This window comes from Lynx rufus, unplaced genomic scaffold (assembly GCF_022079265.1).
Source record: "Lynx rufus isolate CCGP_SWC_20201006 ecotype Redwood Valley unplaced genomic scaffold, mLynRuf1.p SCAF_4, whole genome shotgun sequence".
Lineage (NCBI taxonomy): Eukaryota > Metazoa > Chordata > Mammalia > Carnivora > Felidae > Lynx > Lynx rufus.
In genome coordinates, this window is record NW_025814856.1 from 145386267 (window position 1) to 145402455 (window position 16189).

Here is a 16189-nt window from a genome sequence, read left to right on the forward strand (position 1 = left end):
CTGTGCAGGGAACCATTTTAGTTGAGGGCAAAGGAAAAGGCTTTTTAGAGCTGCCTCTGCGTCCAAGGAGCCAGATCCTTGCAAAGCAGAGGGGCCCGAAGATGTCGCTGGCACCCAAGGCAGTCCCGTGGGTGGCAGGGTGCGGCTCTGCCTGGCCTCCTGTGCCCCCTGCCAGGCCCACTCCAGATCATCAGCCTCATGCCAGCCACTTCCCCTCTAATGATATTTCCCAGGCAGCTGCTTTTGTGGCGATGTTATTTCACCGAGGAAAACCAACCTTTCCAAGCCCTCGTCTGGCTGTACTTGGGAGGGGGAAAAGCTAGCAGGCGGAGAGATGGGCTGATGAGCCTTCAGGATTAGGTTCCCCTTGAGGTCAGCTGCAGTCCTGCTGCACAGTGGCCTGGCATTGCCAGGTCTGGGTGGTGTGACAAGGAAAGGAGTCTTTCAGTGGTGGCCTGGGTAGGAAGGAGATCGGTTTCTGAGCACAGGAGCCAGAAAGGATGGCCCTCAGGAAGCTCAGGGGAAAGGGAACTCAAAGAAGGCCCTGCCCAAGGGACAGCAGCTCCCTGGCCGGCTCTACCTGGCCTCTGCATCCTGTGAGGTAGGACCCACCTTGGATAAGACCAGGTCCTGAAGTCTCGAGGGGACAAAACTTGAGGATTCAAGGCCTTCGGCCACATAGTCTCTGTAATTTCAGAGGTTTCCTGTGCATGCCCTGTACCCTGCCAGCTGTCTCCGCAGCTGTAGGGAGCCAGGACCCTGTAGCAAGTGGTGGCCAAGGCAGAAAATACGGAACAAAGGAAACAAGGGGGAAACCATGTATTCTTGGAACATTGGAGAAGGGAGTGAGGCGCTTGTTGGCATGCCACCTGGAGGGCTGCAGTGGGCTCCAGAGAAAACCCTGACCTCAGTTGGTTCCATAAAATCCATGAAAATAAACTTCAGCATGTACAGCCTCCCTCTTCTGAAACCTTTCATCCTCTCTTAGGGGACGTCCTCTTGCCCTGTCTCTCTTCTCTTAATTAAAGCCTGCCTTCAGGAAGGATCTAATGAAATGATGAAAGCATTGCCATTAGCTGTAAATGACCAGCCAGACTCTGTGCAAGGACCTGTTTGCGGGAGCCAAAGTCTGCTTCTGTTGCCTTGGAGCAAAAAAATAAAAATAAAAATAGACCACGTATAGAAGGAATTTGTCTGTGTAGAGGGTGTACTGCTGGGTGGGGGAAGGGCAACTGCTTCTTCACAAAAGTCTGTGTTCTGAAACCGAGGCTCAGGAATGCTGGGACAGTGGGCTATGCAGAGGCCCACGAGTGGACACGTCCTTGTGTGCCTACGCAGAGTGCATCCTCGATACAGTTGAATTCTTAAGCACCCTCCATGTGGCAGATTTACTAGACCTTGCAAGAGTAAACAGAACCAAGTGAGCAATGGTCTGTGCCCTGAAGGAGCTCACAGTGTAGTGGCAGAAACATAAACCCAGACAGGGAACGTATAAGGCCAACTGTGACAAGTGTGCCAAAAGCCAACATGTGTTAGGCACCTGTTACAGTGTGGCTTCGGGCCCTGGAGGTGGAGAGAAGAATCCTGTACCCACACCACACGAACCCAGCTACCCTCACCTCAGAGAGCAAAGGGGGCACAGCGGGGCTTGATGCAGAGCTAGAATCAGGGCCAAGAGGGACGGAAGGGTAAAGCCACTGGGGACCGGTGCTTAGCGGCATGGGGGGTGGGGACACAACAGGAAGGAGCAAGGAGGGAACCTGAGAGGACCCTAGGTGTTGCCAAACCTGGTGATGACCAGCTGATGAGCGGCAGGGACTCAGGATTTGGGAAGGACCAGCAGGAAAGAGCAAGGGATTCGGTAAGATAGGTAGGGAAGGAGACTGTCTCCCCTAGTCGAAGAGGGCCCCGGGTTGGGCTGAGAGCTTGGAACCCCAGCCTGGAAATACCAAAGTTTGCTTTTGCATGTACTTCACAGGGTGAGCGAGGTCAGAGTAGCCTGAGGCCCTTTCCTTGTCCAGGGTTGGGTGGGGGCCATCCCTCATTTCCGTGTTTCCCCCTGGGAGACATAGCAAAGAGTGGCTGCTGTCAGTCACCGCCTCTGTGACCCAGGCCGGGGCCAGCCCTTGTAGGAATTAAGCTGGGCTGCTTCCACCCAGAACGAGGCTGGTTGGCTTTGCTTCACACCCCCATGCTTTCTCCACCTCCTTAAGCAGAACCCAAGGAACATTCCCGAGGGCTGCCACTGCCACGGCCAGTAGGTTGGAGAGCCGAGGTTGGAAGGAAGACTATGTGCCTCTGAGGTGTCAGCAAGCCCCTGTTCCACTTTTGAAGACCACATGAACCTCTTGAGCAGATGCCACAGAGGACTTCCCTACGGAATGGGGCAAGCCAGTGCCACGGGCGACCTACAGAATTCCACATGCTGCCTGCTCCCCGGCCCCATCTAGAGAACATGGCGCCCAGGTCTCACTACCTCTTCCTCCCCTACAGGCACCCAGCTAGAGAAGCTGATGGAGAACATGCGAAACGACATCGCCAGCCACCCTCCTGTCGAAGGCTCCTATGCCCCCCGCCGGGGAGAATTCTGTATTGCCAAGTTTGTAGATGGAGAATGGTAAGCCACTTGTACCTGAGCAGAGCAAAGAGTCTTAAGCAGGAGCAGTTGCAGGTCTGTCCTCAGGGCACAGGCCTACAGAGCTACCAGGTAGACCTCAGGCATTTGCCTTAGCCACCTGGTTTCACTGGGCGGTGGTTGTTGACCTTGGCCAGCTCTCCAGTGTGGGCCTCTTCATTGCCTGCAGCCCATCTGGGGCCTGTGATTTTCCTGCAGCCCAGTCAAGCCTCTGGAGTATAGAAGTGGTGTCTCTCCTCAATCCTGGGAAACCCTGTCGGGGGAGCCCTGGCTGGCTGGCTGGGACTGACACTCCCCTTACCCCACACAGGAGAAATGATGTCATGTGGGGTGGTGAGGGCAGAGGCTGGTTCTCAGTGAGCCCAGATCAGCCACCCCACCCTCCACCCTGGCTGTCTGGGACATGAGCAGGCGCACTCACAGGCTGCAGGAAGGTCACTCACGTCTGATCTACCAAGAGTAGGGCCCATGGCTTTCCCTGGGTGACGAAGTGACTTGGATGTGTTCCCTGCTGCGGCCTCCCAGACAGATCTGCCGGCTAATTACAGCTGCTGTTTAGTGTGCTGGGTTTAAACAGCAGACATCAATCTAGTCATTAGTCTTGTTGCTTTATGCCCCAAGGACACATTAATCTGCTTCACATGCTCCCTTCTCCCTCCCTCTGCTCCCAGCTATGCTCTGATTCCATTAGATGGTGGCCACAGCGCCGCGAGCCTAGGCCTTAGTGGAGTCTGAGAACTGCCCTCTGTGACACCCTTGGGTGTTCACTCTGAGCCCTGGGCAGGGAAATGGTGTATCCCAGCCCTGCTATCACTGAGGCTCCAGGGAGGCCAGACTCTTCAGGGCTCTCCCTTGAGCTCTTCCCACAATGCCATTGCAGGTACCGCGCCCGAGTGGAGAAAGTCGAGTCTCCTGCCAGAGTGCACGTCTTCTACATTGACTATGGCAATGTGAGTGTGGGAGACCGGGAGGTGGATGAGTAGGCAAGGGAGGGGCGCCAGGTGGCTGCCAAGGGCCATTCAGCACAGTAGTCCCCTAGGTCAAGTCCCTCGAAGCTGTGAAACCACTTGCTGATAGAACAGTGAGCATGTGGGCATCTCTACTGTTCGTGTAACAAGTCACTGACCCCTGAGCGACTGGGCAAAACTGATGTCTCTGGTCAGAGGTTTTTGAGAGCTGAGAAGTCTCCTTTCCAGGCCCCACGGATGAGTGCCCAGCCACACCCACGGTTCCTCATCTTCTGCCCAACCTCTCTGAAGAAAGGGCCGGTGGAGGCCCTCCACACCCCACGGTTCCTGGTCCTCAGGCTTGACTAGGTGCTTGTGTGCCGATTCCCAGGACATCCCCAAACCAAGGCTTTCTGGGAAGGGAGTCACAAGGTGGCTGCACCTGGGAGTCTGTCGACAGTTCTGGGGGATTCCCTCTGGGGAAAAGCAAGTAGGAGAGAAGGTTGTAGTTCAGAACCATGCCACTCCCGAGGCGTGACGATGGTCATCTGCTTTCCTCAGGGACTAAGGTTGAGGGTCGATTAGCAGCAGCCCAGAGTTGGGCCATGCTCCCAACCTGCCACCCGGGGATACACAAAAGAAGAGGTCCTGTGAGGTCGCAGGACTGTAGGGCCCCTTGTCTTGGTGTGCTTTCCCAGCAGAGCGCCCCCTGGCCAGTGGAAACATATTCAAGGAACCCATGTCCCAGAGGGAAGGCGTTGGAAAAAAACAGAGGTAGAGGTTAGTTAGATACCAGTTATCAAACTGATTATTTTTGTAGAGCCACCAGGTGTGCCAACACCGGGCCCAGGGTGAGAAGGTGTGAGTCACGGCCAACTGCCTACTGCAGGGGCGAGCGGGACATGTTCCCCCAAGACGTCACTGACTGGGCAAGCCTGTGTACAGGGCTGAGTGGAAGCAAGTCATGGTGGGAGGACCTGAGTTAGAACTCTCAGAGGCCCAGCCACCAGAGTTGTCCTGTGAGAGCCAAGGGGGCATCGAGTGTGTGATGTTCTTGGCCTGATGTGTCCTCTACAGAGAGAGATCCTGCCATCCACCCGCCTGGGTACCCTGCCACCTGCCTTCAGCACTCGTGTGCTGCCTGCTCAAGCCACAGAGTATGCCTTCGCCTTCATCCAGGTGCCCCAGGACGTGAGTCTACACATCTTCCTTCCTTCCTTCCTTCCTTCCTTCCTTCCTTCCTTCCTTCCTTCCTTCCAAAGGACGGGTCCAGTGGCACTCAGCCACTGATGCGGCCCTCACAGACTGACAGGAGAAGGTGGAAACAGTGACGAATGGTCTGTTAGCGACGGGACTCGAGAGACGAGAGCGACCAAGGAAGTTGAGGGAAGTTGCCACAGAGGACGGGGCATCAGAGCGTCTGAACTGGTTCTTCAGATGGATGGGCCCGGTGGGCCAGGGCACTTTGGGCAAAGACTGGTCCACACAGTTGGAAGTCAGGGACCTGGTGGGCAGTGGCAAGACGTGAGAAGGGAAAGGCCTGGGGGTTGGGGAAGGGTTTTCAGCAGAGGTGTGACGTGATCAAATCTGGTTCTGAAAGTTGCTTAAGGGGGCGTTGTCAGACTGGATGGAGTAGCGGGAAGCAACTTGGAAGTCCAGGCTAGAGACAGTGACAGCCAAACCGGGGCCACACCCGTAGGGGCCAGGTCTCAGCGCCCTCTGTGGATGGGATGCGGGAAACGAGGAACAGAAGGTGACTGGATTTCTTATGTGTGGCTGTGTTGCTGTTGGCCAAGATGTGGGGACGAGAGGGAGTAAATTAGGAGCTGTAGGAGCTCCGGGCGTCTTGATAGTGTTCAGTTTGGAAAACAAGAAGCCCTGGAATCCCGGATTCATAGCTAAAAGCATGGGCACCTACAAGGTGAGCGTGTGGAAGACAGGATGGGGAGGAGAGTGAGGCTTGGCAAGTGCTAGCCTTCAGCAATCCAGGGACGAAGAACCTGAGGCAGAACGTGCATCCAGAGAGGAGAACATGTGCTCAGAGTCAAGAGCCACCCAGTTCCCAGAAGCAGGGAGCTGGTCTGCAGTGTCCAGCTCCCCAGGGAGGTCAGGCTCAGGCTTGGCGGGTACCCTTGGCTCTGGCACCGAGGGAGGTCCCTGGTGCTCAGAGCGAGCAGCCTGAAAGCCTGGTTGGAGCTGCCGCCAGATGCAGGGTGCTGAGGAGCAAACAGTAGGGTCAGGAATTTGTGCCATAGAACATTTTCTGCTTTTTCATGAAATTTGCTGAAGGGCAGAAGAGAAACAGTAGGAGAAGAGGGTGACAAAATAGGTCAAGGGGCAGTCTCTGGGGGGAGGGAGATGTGAGTGTGGAGAGCGCCTGAGAGGCCAGTGAATGCACCAGAGCAGGGACTGTGTGGGGTTAGTGTGCTGGAGCACAGTCCTGCAGAGGTGGGGGATGACGGGAGCCAGGGCGGCCAGTGGAGGTTAGTTGGGGATGGTCAAAAGCCACTTTTTCTCCGAGACACAAGGCAGGTGGGCACGGTACTGGGGTGGGGGATAGGGATGGGATGTATGCAGGAGGCGTGGCAGGGAGGGAAAGGACAAGATCAGGAGAGGGGGCACTTTGTATCCCAAGGCTGTTTCCTTCCTTGTTAGGATCTGAGCAGGGAATGAGATGCTGGCACCTGCTGGACACTTGCTTGGAGGAGGTCCATGAGCAGGACCCGGGGTCCACGTGGCTATCTTTCAAGTTTGCACTTCTCTCTCCCATTTATCTGCATGCAACTCTGCCCCAGGAGGACGCTCGAACAGACGCCGTGGACAGTGTGGTGCGGGATATCCAGAACACTCAGTGCCTGCTCAACGTGGAACACCTGAGCGCTGGCTGCCCTCACGTCACCCTGCAGTTTGCTGATTCCAAGGGGGATGTGGGGCTGGGCTTGGTGAAGGAGGGACTGGTCATGGTGGAGGTGCGCAAGGAGAAGCAGTTCCAGAAAGTGGTACGTGATGTGGAGGTGGGCTACCAGGGTAGGGGCAGGCTCCTAATGCCTCCCCACTGCCGTCACAGAGGGGCTGGGGACAGAGGGGCTGGGGGCTGCACCAACAGCCAGTGAGAGAGCAGGGAACCCTCCATCTTGCTGCTCCTGCTGGGAAAAGATAATGGATTTGGGTTTGTTGGGGTTTAAAAAAAAAAAAAAAAAAAGCTAATTACATCCCAAATTAATTGGCTGCAGGCTTGGCTGAGAATGCAGCGGAAAATTTGAGGGGGGGGGGGGGCGGGGTCCCTGTACATGTGCCCCTAGGGGGCAGGGTGGAATGCCTTGCCAAGGGTGGTCGGAGAGGTCCATAGCCTGTCACTGCTTCTCCCTTTCTCACTTCCCTCTCCCATACCCTGCCGGGTCCGTAGCCAGCTCCTTGCACACAGGGCCACCTGAAGCCAGGCTCGGCTGGGATGGGGCCCGGAGGGACTCTGCCCCTCCAGCCCTCCAGCCAGTCTGAACAGCCCCCGGGGCTTGGAGCCCGGCCTGAGACCTCTGATCATGAGATGAGTTGAGCGCCCCCAGCCATGCTGGCTTCACGGGGCAAACCATGAGGGGCTGGTGGGCACCTAGGAACTACCTGCACTTGCTGGGAGTTGGGAAGGGCACGTCTCAAGTCAGGATGGGCTGGTGGGAAGCGTGTGCCCTCGTGCAGCGCCCAGCTGAGAGGAGGGATGAGAGCCGGTGGCACTCAAACTAGCGTTCCCTCTCCGTTGTGCCCGTTGCTTCGCCTTTTCCCAGGCCTCTTTTTCTCCCCCTCTGAGTCCATGGCACTGGTTATACAGGGCTGTAATTCATTTGGAACAAGACCCCAGTGTGAATTGCTACCATGTCTGTGGACAGAAGTGTGACACCCTTAGTCCTCTCACTAGAGACTCCCAGTGTCTTGAGATTGCCCTGGGAGTTAGCGTAAGTTTCCCTGTAGAATTTTGAGATTTCCCTGTCTCCCCTGTGAAGCTACCCATAATGTCTCTGGTGTCTAGAACATTCCTTTGCCCAGCATCTGAGATAAACACTCTACGTGTGTTCACTCATTCATTCATTCATTCATTCAACAAGCATTTATGGAGGGCCTACATATCTCCATGAACAAGAGGCACCATTTCTGCCCTGTGGAGCCTCCATTCAAGCATGAGTTGACAAAACCAGCAACATATATACTAGATGAATGAAATTGAATGTTAGGAGATAAATGCAATGGAAAAAGAGAAGATAGAAATAAAGGATATCAGGAGTGTGCGGGAAGAGGTGATGGGAATTTTCAGTGGGGTCATTTCATTAGGCTTTCATTGAGGCTTCATTAAGAAGGTGATGCTTTGCCAAAGACCTGAAGGAGCAGGATAGGTAGCCAAGTAGACCTGAGGGGAAGAGCATTTCAGGCAGACGGAACAGCCAGCACAGAGTCAAGGAACAGCAAGGAGGCCAGTGTGATGGTGCACTTTGAATCTTATTCTCAGGGAGCTGGTGATCCACTGAGCAGGAGAGTGGTGCAGACCAGACCTGGACAGTCTCCAGGGTCATTCTTGCTGCTCAGTTGCAAATACCCACTTTGTGACCTCCCTTTCTTCCCTTGTCCCTCCAGATCACAGAGTACCTGAACGCCCAGGAGTCAGCCAAGAGTGCTAGGGTGAGTTTTTGCCTCTGGGGCTCCAGGGGGGAGCTGAGGAAAGCAGCTTAGCAGGGCCCACCTCCCTGACAGTCGCTTTCTGTCTTCTCACAGCTGAACCTGTGGCGCTATGGGGACTTCCGGGCCGATGACGCTGATGAGTTTGGCTACAGCCGCTAAGGAGGGAATCGGGTCTGGCCCTCAGCCCCGCTCACACCAGTACCTCCTCCTCTGCAGGGAGGGTGTTTTCAGCTCCAGACCCCAGATCAGGGGTGTAGATTGGGTCCAGCTTTGCTTCAGTGTATGGAAATGTCTCGTGGGGCGGCATCTGGGCTGGGGGTGGGGTGGGTGAACCCGAGGCTTTCAGGAGGCAGGCCATTGTCTTCTGAGATGACAGGCACTGCCATCCACAGTCTCTCCCAGCTGATTTTGTGTTTTTATTCGGAGGTTTGTTTTTTTTAAAAAGTCCGCAAATCAGGAAGAAACATGAAAGACTTTGTCCTAACATAGGGCGTGACCCTGACACCCAAGGCCAGCTGCCTGCTGGTACCCCACTTCCATCCCAGATGGCCCTTCTTCCCAGTTCTCTGTCCGGCTGTTGATTATGTGATTCCTCTGATACGTCCATTCTCAAATGCCAGCCTGTCTACATCTGCCCCCTACCAGCCCTCCCCACTTCTGTATTTAAAGCTTTTGAGGCCCAATAAAATAGTACCTGCTGTCTGCAGTCCTTATTGGTCATGGTGGAGCCCAGAGCCTGGAATCTCGGCAGCCCCCACAGGAGGAGACTTGGGCACGTGAACGACCCCTGACGTAGTCATCCACATCCCTGGCCACAGCTCTGGAATCACAGCCAGCCCGGAAAGCAGGGCCATTCTTCAGAGTCATGGGCAACTCCTGGGGCCCAGGAGGCATGATGGCACCATGACCATCATGCAGAAGGCTGGAGACCTCCTATTTTAATGCATCAGTCCAGGCCCCCCGCTGCACATGGCTGCCCCCAAGGACCATGGAGATTTAGAGCAGCTTGGCAAGCAGTGCCCAGGACCGGCCACACATGGAAGGCCAGGCTCAGTCTTAACCGGTCCCCTGCAGAGAGTCACTAGTCCTGTGCTTTGCCAAGTTCTGCCAGAGCCCCAGCGGGAGCCAGAGGGGACTCTTCCCCTCTCCTGCTGTGGCTGGGGTAAAGGCTAACGCCACACAGGCTGGCACAACAAGGGGTAAGAGTGGGGGCCCGGTGCCTGCCCAGCTCCCTCCACAGTGTGTGTTCATTGGCAAATGGAGCTGGAAGACCAGGTTGGGTCCAAGAGGAGTCATGGCTGTCCGCTGAGGAGATCCTGGGTCTCGAGGTTATTAGCGCTTGCTCTGTTTGACTTAATGAGGTTATCCCCCAGGGTGGAGCTGGCCACAGAGCTCAGAAGACCCAGGCTGCTCCTAGCCCCTGAGGGAGGAGGGAGGCTTGAGAGCAGCCCCTGTGGTGTGCAGTGAGGAGCCTGTTATGCTGCTCAGGGAGTGCTAGGGAGAGAAAGCTGTGTGACGGGGAGGTCACCCCTACCAGCTGGTTCCCATGACTTTGTACAGCCCGTGATGGGGCGTGAGAAGTCAGCAGGAGTGTGAATGTCCCCGTCTGTCCCCACTCCTGGAAAAGCTGTCCTGCCCCTGCAGGTAAGCCCACTCCCCATGGTGCCACGTTTTCTTCTCCTGCATCATGGAGGTCTGTCATGGAGAAGACAATGCCCATCTCACCCATTTCTCTACCTCCTGGTACGGTCGAGAGCTGGGTCGGTGTGTGTTACCCGGGAGCACGATCAGCAGAGGGGTGAGATGCCAGCCCGCCCTTTTGTAAAAGGGTCTGAAATCATCTCACTGTCTCCACAGTTGCCTTGGTTACATCTGTGCCCAAGGATAAACCCTCCATGGTTCTGCAATTGAAATGATGCCCGAACCTTCCCACTTCTTTTCTTTCTCTTGCAAGGCTGGTTTAGACAAAGGTCAAACCATTCACCAGGCCTGAGGACGCTGCTGCCACTTCCTCTCAGTGTCTATTAAGTTCCTGGGGTCTGTCATGGCGGGGTGGGACTGAGGCAAGGCGAGGCGAGCCAGGCACCCAGCATGCCCAATCTCGGGGGGCACTCAGAGTGTGCAGGTGCCTTGGAGGCTTTGCCTTTTGCCTGTAGTCGAGACCAGTCAGCATCAGCACTTGCACAAGTAGCACCAAAAACCCCCCTCAGAGTTCCTTCCCCCGCTGGAGTTACAAAACATGTTCCCCCATCCACCTCTCACTTGAACACCAAAACCTCTTGAGCACCTATTATCCATCTGTCCACCCACCCGCCAAGCCTGGATTAAGAGCCAGCTACCGGCATAACACTGGGTCCAGTGGGTGCCAAGCCTGTCTCCACGGGCCCGATGGGCGTGCACGACCTCTGTGGAGCAGTGGGCAGTACTCCGGGACAGGGGCTGAGGCCCCAGCCCAGTGACCAGGAGGATGTCACAGAGGAGGAGGGCAGAGTCGAAGCTCACAGGTGACAGGAGAGCAGCATTGCTAACCTGGACAGGCTCTGGAAGTTTCCCGTCTCTGAGGGCTGATGCATCAGAGCCCAGGGTTTATGCTAGCCACCAGGGAAGGATTGCCACCCAAGACCCTCCCTGGTCTGGGCCAGTAGCGGAGGTGGGGTAGGGGGTGGAGGGAAGGGTTTGTGCAACTGCTTCTACTTTATTTATGGTTTTGATTATGTCTGCATTCCAGGAAGAGCCGATGCACCCCTTTTCTTGAAGTAGCCCGTGTTGGGAAGCAACAGGGAGGGGCCAGAGAGCTAGTGCCTCAAGAGTGGTTATTGATGTCCTAATTACAAGAGGATGCTAATTTAATTTGAACCTAATTACAGTGCACTACCCTGGGTGGCATGTGTTTTAATAATTAACGTCCTTCAGATGCGTAGGAGTATAATAATATTTACACTGGGTTGGCTAGCAGCCTGGGGAGGCGGGCTGGGGGCCCATACGTCACCCTCCCCCCAGACAGCTTGGCTGCTAGCAGGTGGGGAAGATGGCGTACAAGTCTTGGTTGGCTAGTATCTTGTCATCCTTCCCAGAGAATATGCTTGGGCCTCATCTCCAGCCACTTCCTTGACCCAGCAGGCTGCTCTGCTCTGTGGGGTTCCAGGCTGGAGCCCTGAAATAACATGGTGACTGTGACTGTGACACCAGCCTTCCCACCCCAGGCCGAGCCATGCAGATGAGGGCCCCATCTGGCTGCCCCTGCCTGCCTGGACCCATCCTGGGGAAGGGCTTGTTCAGGCAGGAGGAAAGAGCTGCTTAGTTTTTCCTCCTTCTCTTTTTACTGGTAACACTTAGAAGGATGTACACATTCAGCAAAGGGCCCGAATTACAAGGGTACCACTCCGGTTTTCACAAAGTGAACATACCCTATGTAAACACACCAATCAAAAAACAGGACATCGCCAGCCCCTCCTAAGCTTGCTCCTCAGTCACTGTCACCCTCAAAGGCAGCCCCTCTCTTGACCTTTATCCCAGTAGATGTTTCGTCTGTTTTATTTGTTGCGTTTTATTTTTCAATTTTGCCTGGTTTTAAATTTTTCAAAGGTGGAGTCCTGCGGGATGTATTATGTGCCTGCCTTCTCTCATTCAATGCATGTGTGGGCTGTGTCCTTGTTAGCTTCGTTTTGGTGTGTGCATTCTTGTTCTGTATGTTCTATTGTCTGAATACACCACTTCTTGGTTGTTAGGAAGAAGTCAGATGCTCAACAATCTGCTAGAGCCAGAGCTGTGCCAGTCCCTAAAGGAGAAATCTGCTCATCCTAATTATGCGTCAGGGGGACAGGAGGTGAAACTAGATGAGATGGGGTAGCAAGATGACAGGGCAGGGCAGTTCCACCCACTACAAACATGGAATCGTGTGGTTGCCAGTGTGGCTCCCATGCCCAGTCTCTCAGAGCTCCCAGAGGTGGGGGAAGGGTCTGTCAGCAAGTTCTAGAAGCCAAGCAGACGAACCAGGGGCTTGAGAGATGACCTGAGGGAACTTCAGTAACTACCAAGAAACCTCTCTAGGCCAGTGCTTCTCAAAGTGTGGCTGGTAGACCAGCTTGCTCAGAATCACCTGGAATGCTTGTTAAAATGCAGCTTCCGAAAAAGTGCCAGGACCCACTGGGAGTGGGGGTGTGACTGGACCATCCATCACAGCGGGAGGACAACGGGTAATGTGTGTGGAGTTGATAAAACAAGAACTGGCCTATTGTTGAGCAATAAAAAATCCAATAGAAAATCTAAAATAGATGATTAAAAGCGGTTGCCTGTAGGTGACAGCTGGGACTTGGAGTGCTTATTATAACTCCCTGTGTACCAGTTCTTTCACCGTAGGTGAGCATTTCTGATTCTTCTCATTATCAGGTAAATATGTATGTATCACTTCCCACTCCAGAGCCACTCCCTCAATTCTGGTGGTCCAGGGCCTGGGAATCTGCCCTGTGAACAAGCTTCCTAGGTGATTCTGAGGATTGCTCAAGTTCCAAGAATTGGCTATCACTGTTCAAACTCATTTTACAAGATAAGGAAGGAGACCTAGTGACTTGCCCAAGGTCATCCAGCTTCTTTGTGGCAGGGCCAGGAATAGAAGATGGGTCCCTGGCCTATGTTCTCTACATCATGGCCTTCACCTTGGTGGGTGTCTGTCTCGGTGGGCCTGGTCCCCAGAGATCTGAGGGAGGAGCCGAGGACCTGGTTCAGTTGAAGGAAACGAGAGTGCCTTGCCTGGGTGCAGGCGGGCGACCCCTCCAGCAAGCAGAACACTTATGACGTTGCTTCGTGCGGAGCCAACGCAGGGACCAGCACATGCAGAATGCCACTGCTCCTGCTGTCCTGCCATCAGCAACATCCTTCAGTTGTTTCCTCCCTAGCAATGGGTCTGCCCTGAGCCCACAGCCCCCTGAACAGTCAGGCCCTTAGCATTTACTGAGCTCCTTCCTACTAGCTCGAGGCACTGTTCTAAGTGCTAAGATAAAGAGAGGAATCCGCCCTCGCATCATGCGTTTGCAGTCTACTGAGGACAGCAGATACTGGTGGTAGAAAAGCCCAGTTCGCCTTACTGACTTTAACTTTACACAGTTAGCTATGTACAAATGCGGTGGCATTAGCTTGTCAAGTTGACTGTGCGTGCCCCGTGAGCCAGCAGTTCCCTCCTGGTTCTGCGGCCAAGGGCTACTTGCACGTGGGAGAACCACCACCACCACCATCGCCAGAAGTCCCATGCCAGAATGTTCACTGCAGTTCTGTTTCTACTAACACAAAAACAGCACCACAGACACCGCAAGGTGTATATACTTACAAGGGTAGATTATTCAACAAAAACGAATTATGGCCACACAGAACCACGTGGATAAATCTTAGAAACAATAAAGTACATCGATGACGACTTCATACCATACGATGCCATTATTATAAAGTTCAAAACCAAGCAATACCCTGCTTACATACACATGTATACTGAGTGATCATGTAACTAATGGGATGTGTTTGAGAGTATAAAGGGGCACAAATCCTTACATTTGGGCCACAAACTGGGACACGTGGACACCTTTGAAATATGTAATGAAGTACAAACCAAAAAGTAAAGGGATGATAAAACACAAAAGTCGGGATGGTGATCCTCCCCAGGTGGGGCAAGGAAGGAAGTCAGGGGACGTAAGTTACTAGGAATGTTCTAGCTCTTGGTCTGGGAAGTTGGCCCATAGATGTTTATTACATTATTAATTAATAAGGTGGTGTGGGAGCTTGAAGGAGAAAACATTTTTTCCTAGGAGTTACAGTTAGAGAAACCTCAAATAGGAGCACTTCAGTCCACTGAGGAAAGTTATGGAAGGTTTTTCAAGGACAAGGTGACTCAGTCGGTTACCAGATGTCGAATGGGTCTAGTTGAGGGGACACACTGGGCAAAGCTTTCTCCTGACTGGTGGAACTCTTAAGACTGCCTGCCTGGGTTCCAGTGTAGCGTGTGGCCGTGCACCGCAATGACAAGAGCTCAGGCCAGGCCCTGGGTGCTGACCAGCTGAGGCCCTGCCACCTCTTTGGGAAAAAGCAGCCAGTGTAGGTGGGGAAGGCCTGCAGAAGACACTTCAGGGCTCCCAGATCATTTTTCAAGTTGTTGTGTAATTTTAAGGTACACAAATCTTAAGAATACAGTTTGTGGGGGGTTATAAATCTAAACTTCCCTGGAACCGCCCAGATCACACTGTAGAACATCAGCATCCCAGAAGTCTCCTTGATGGCCCCTCTCTTCTGCCTCCCCCCCCCCCAAAACACACAAAAAATGTAATGACAGAACTATGTCACCATAGTTTTGGCTGCTCTTGGTGCCAGGGTCTTTCAAAAGACATTTTTTCCAAGAGCAGTCCTGGGGATGTGAAGGGAACACAACAGTCTCCAGGGACCTTTTTGAAAGCACCTAACCTGGGACTAGGACACCGGGAAGAATGGCGGCCTCCCAGCTCCACCAAGGCTGCCTCAGGACCTTGGACAAGGCCAGCAGGAGGCCACAGTCCCTGTCCCTGCCGCCTGAGGGCATTGGCTGCTGCCACCCTGGCAGCACAGATCCATCATCCCAGCTCGATGGAGTCGTTCTCTGCCCCGGGCCCTGCCGCTGTGTCCTGGGAGTGGGTGACATTGATGCGGTTCAGTGAGCAGGCGGCCCCAATCCATAGCCGTCATCTGGGAGCCTGGGCCTAGGACGTCGGCTCGCCCTCTACACTGGGGCAGATCTCCGGTGCTCTTCTGCAACCACCCAAGTGCCGGTTCAGGCCAGGTGAGTGTGGCTCGGGCACAGAACCCGAGGCATTAACATTTCGTGTTCCCAGCTGTCTGCGTGGAAGCCGGAGAAGCCAGAGCTGCGGTCACCCCACCGTCAGCAGTACCTGTTCGCACCCTCGGCCCACCACGGTCAGCCGGGTCTGAGCCTCAGACGCCTCCCAGGAGGCAGTGGCGTCGATGGGGCAGGGTGCCCAGCGGTCCTCCCTCCCGTCCGCCGCAGGCAGCTGCCCCGGCAGGCTGCACACTCTCCAGCCTGTCCTGCTGCGCTTGGTTCAGAGTTTGGGTTTCAGAGGATTCCTTGCTGAGCCTCAGGCTGCATTCAAAGATGGAGTCGCTAGAGAGATGTCAACCAGATTAGTAATCATTAGGCTGAGTTGATGCCGGTAGAGAACGTGAAAATGAGATTTACCTCAAGGAGTCAGTACACCATCGTGGATGAGGACCCAGGCTGGAGGGTCTGCCCCGGCTTGCCTCCTACTTGTGGAGTGCCCTTGGGCAAGCTCATTAACCCTCTGAGGCTGTTTTCTCACCTGAAAACTGAAGATAAAAAGAAGTTCCTGGCTTTACAGTCGCTGTCAGAATTCAGTGAGGTGTATTTTGTAAAGCCTGTTGCTCAGGGCCCAGCACAGACCCGGTGTTCGGTGATGGCTGCTGTTACAGCTCAGGGAGAACCCGGTGCGGGCAGCCCGCCTGTGTCTGCGTGGCCCGAACCTGGCACTCAGCCGGGAGTTGGGAGAGCCCAGAACTGTTTGGTGAAAGGAACTAGCAAAGATGCTACCAAACCCAGAGACCAAGAGGCCCCCTTCTGTCGTGAGAGCACCGTGGGGTTCTGGCCGGACGGGAGCCAGGGTGTGGGAGGAGGGCCCGGGAGCTGAGGTCACTTGGCTGAGTCCTGTCTGTCTCCGGCGGGGCCCTAACCCTCCCCGCTCCAGGGGCAGAGGGGTGGGGGTGGGAGTCACGTACACCGGATCTGGTGGCCTGGGCTGGGCCTGCAGCTGAGTCAGCCTATGTGTGCTGAGTGCGTGCAATGCGCCGAAGACACAACAACAAACAGAACAGAGGCCCGGTCTCCACAGACGAATGAGGGCAGGTGTCCATACTCCTCTGGGCATGGGGAGACCGCACCCAGCCGAAAGTTACG

The 16189-nt window shown here is 54.7% G+C and overlaps 1 protein-coding gene across 1 annotated transcript in view; it reads left to right on the plus strand.

The window, feature by feature from the left end:
* SND1 (staphylococcal nuclease and tudor domain containing 1) overlaps window positions 1–8953 on the plus strand; it is a 424279-nt gene extending 415326 nt beyond the window's left edge. Inside the window, exons 19-24 of the mRNA XM_047094810.1 lie at window positions 2494–2617; window positions 3516–3585; window positions 4660–4773; window positions 6378–6581; window positions 8203–8247; window positions 8341–8953. Of these exons, the coding sequence (XP_046950766.1) occupies window positions 2494–2617; window positions 3516–3585; window positions 4660–4773; window positions 6378–6581; window positions 8203–8247; window positions 8341–8406 (623 nt within the window). The 3' untranslated portion in view covers window positions 8407–8953. The remainder of the gene's footprint in view (window positions 1–2493; window positions 2618–3515; window positions 3586–4659; window positions 4774–6377; window positions 6582–8202; window positions 8248–8340) is intronic.
* Window positions 8954–16189: the final 7236 nt, after the last annotated feature.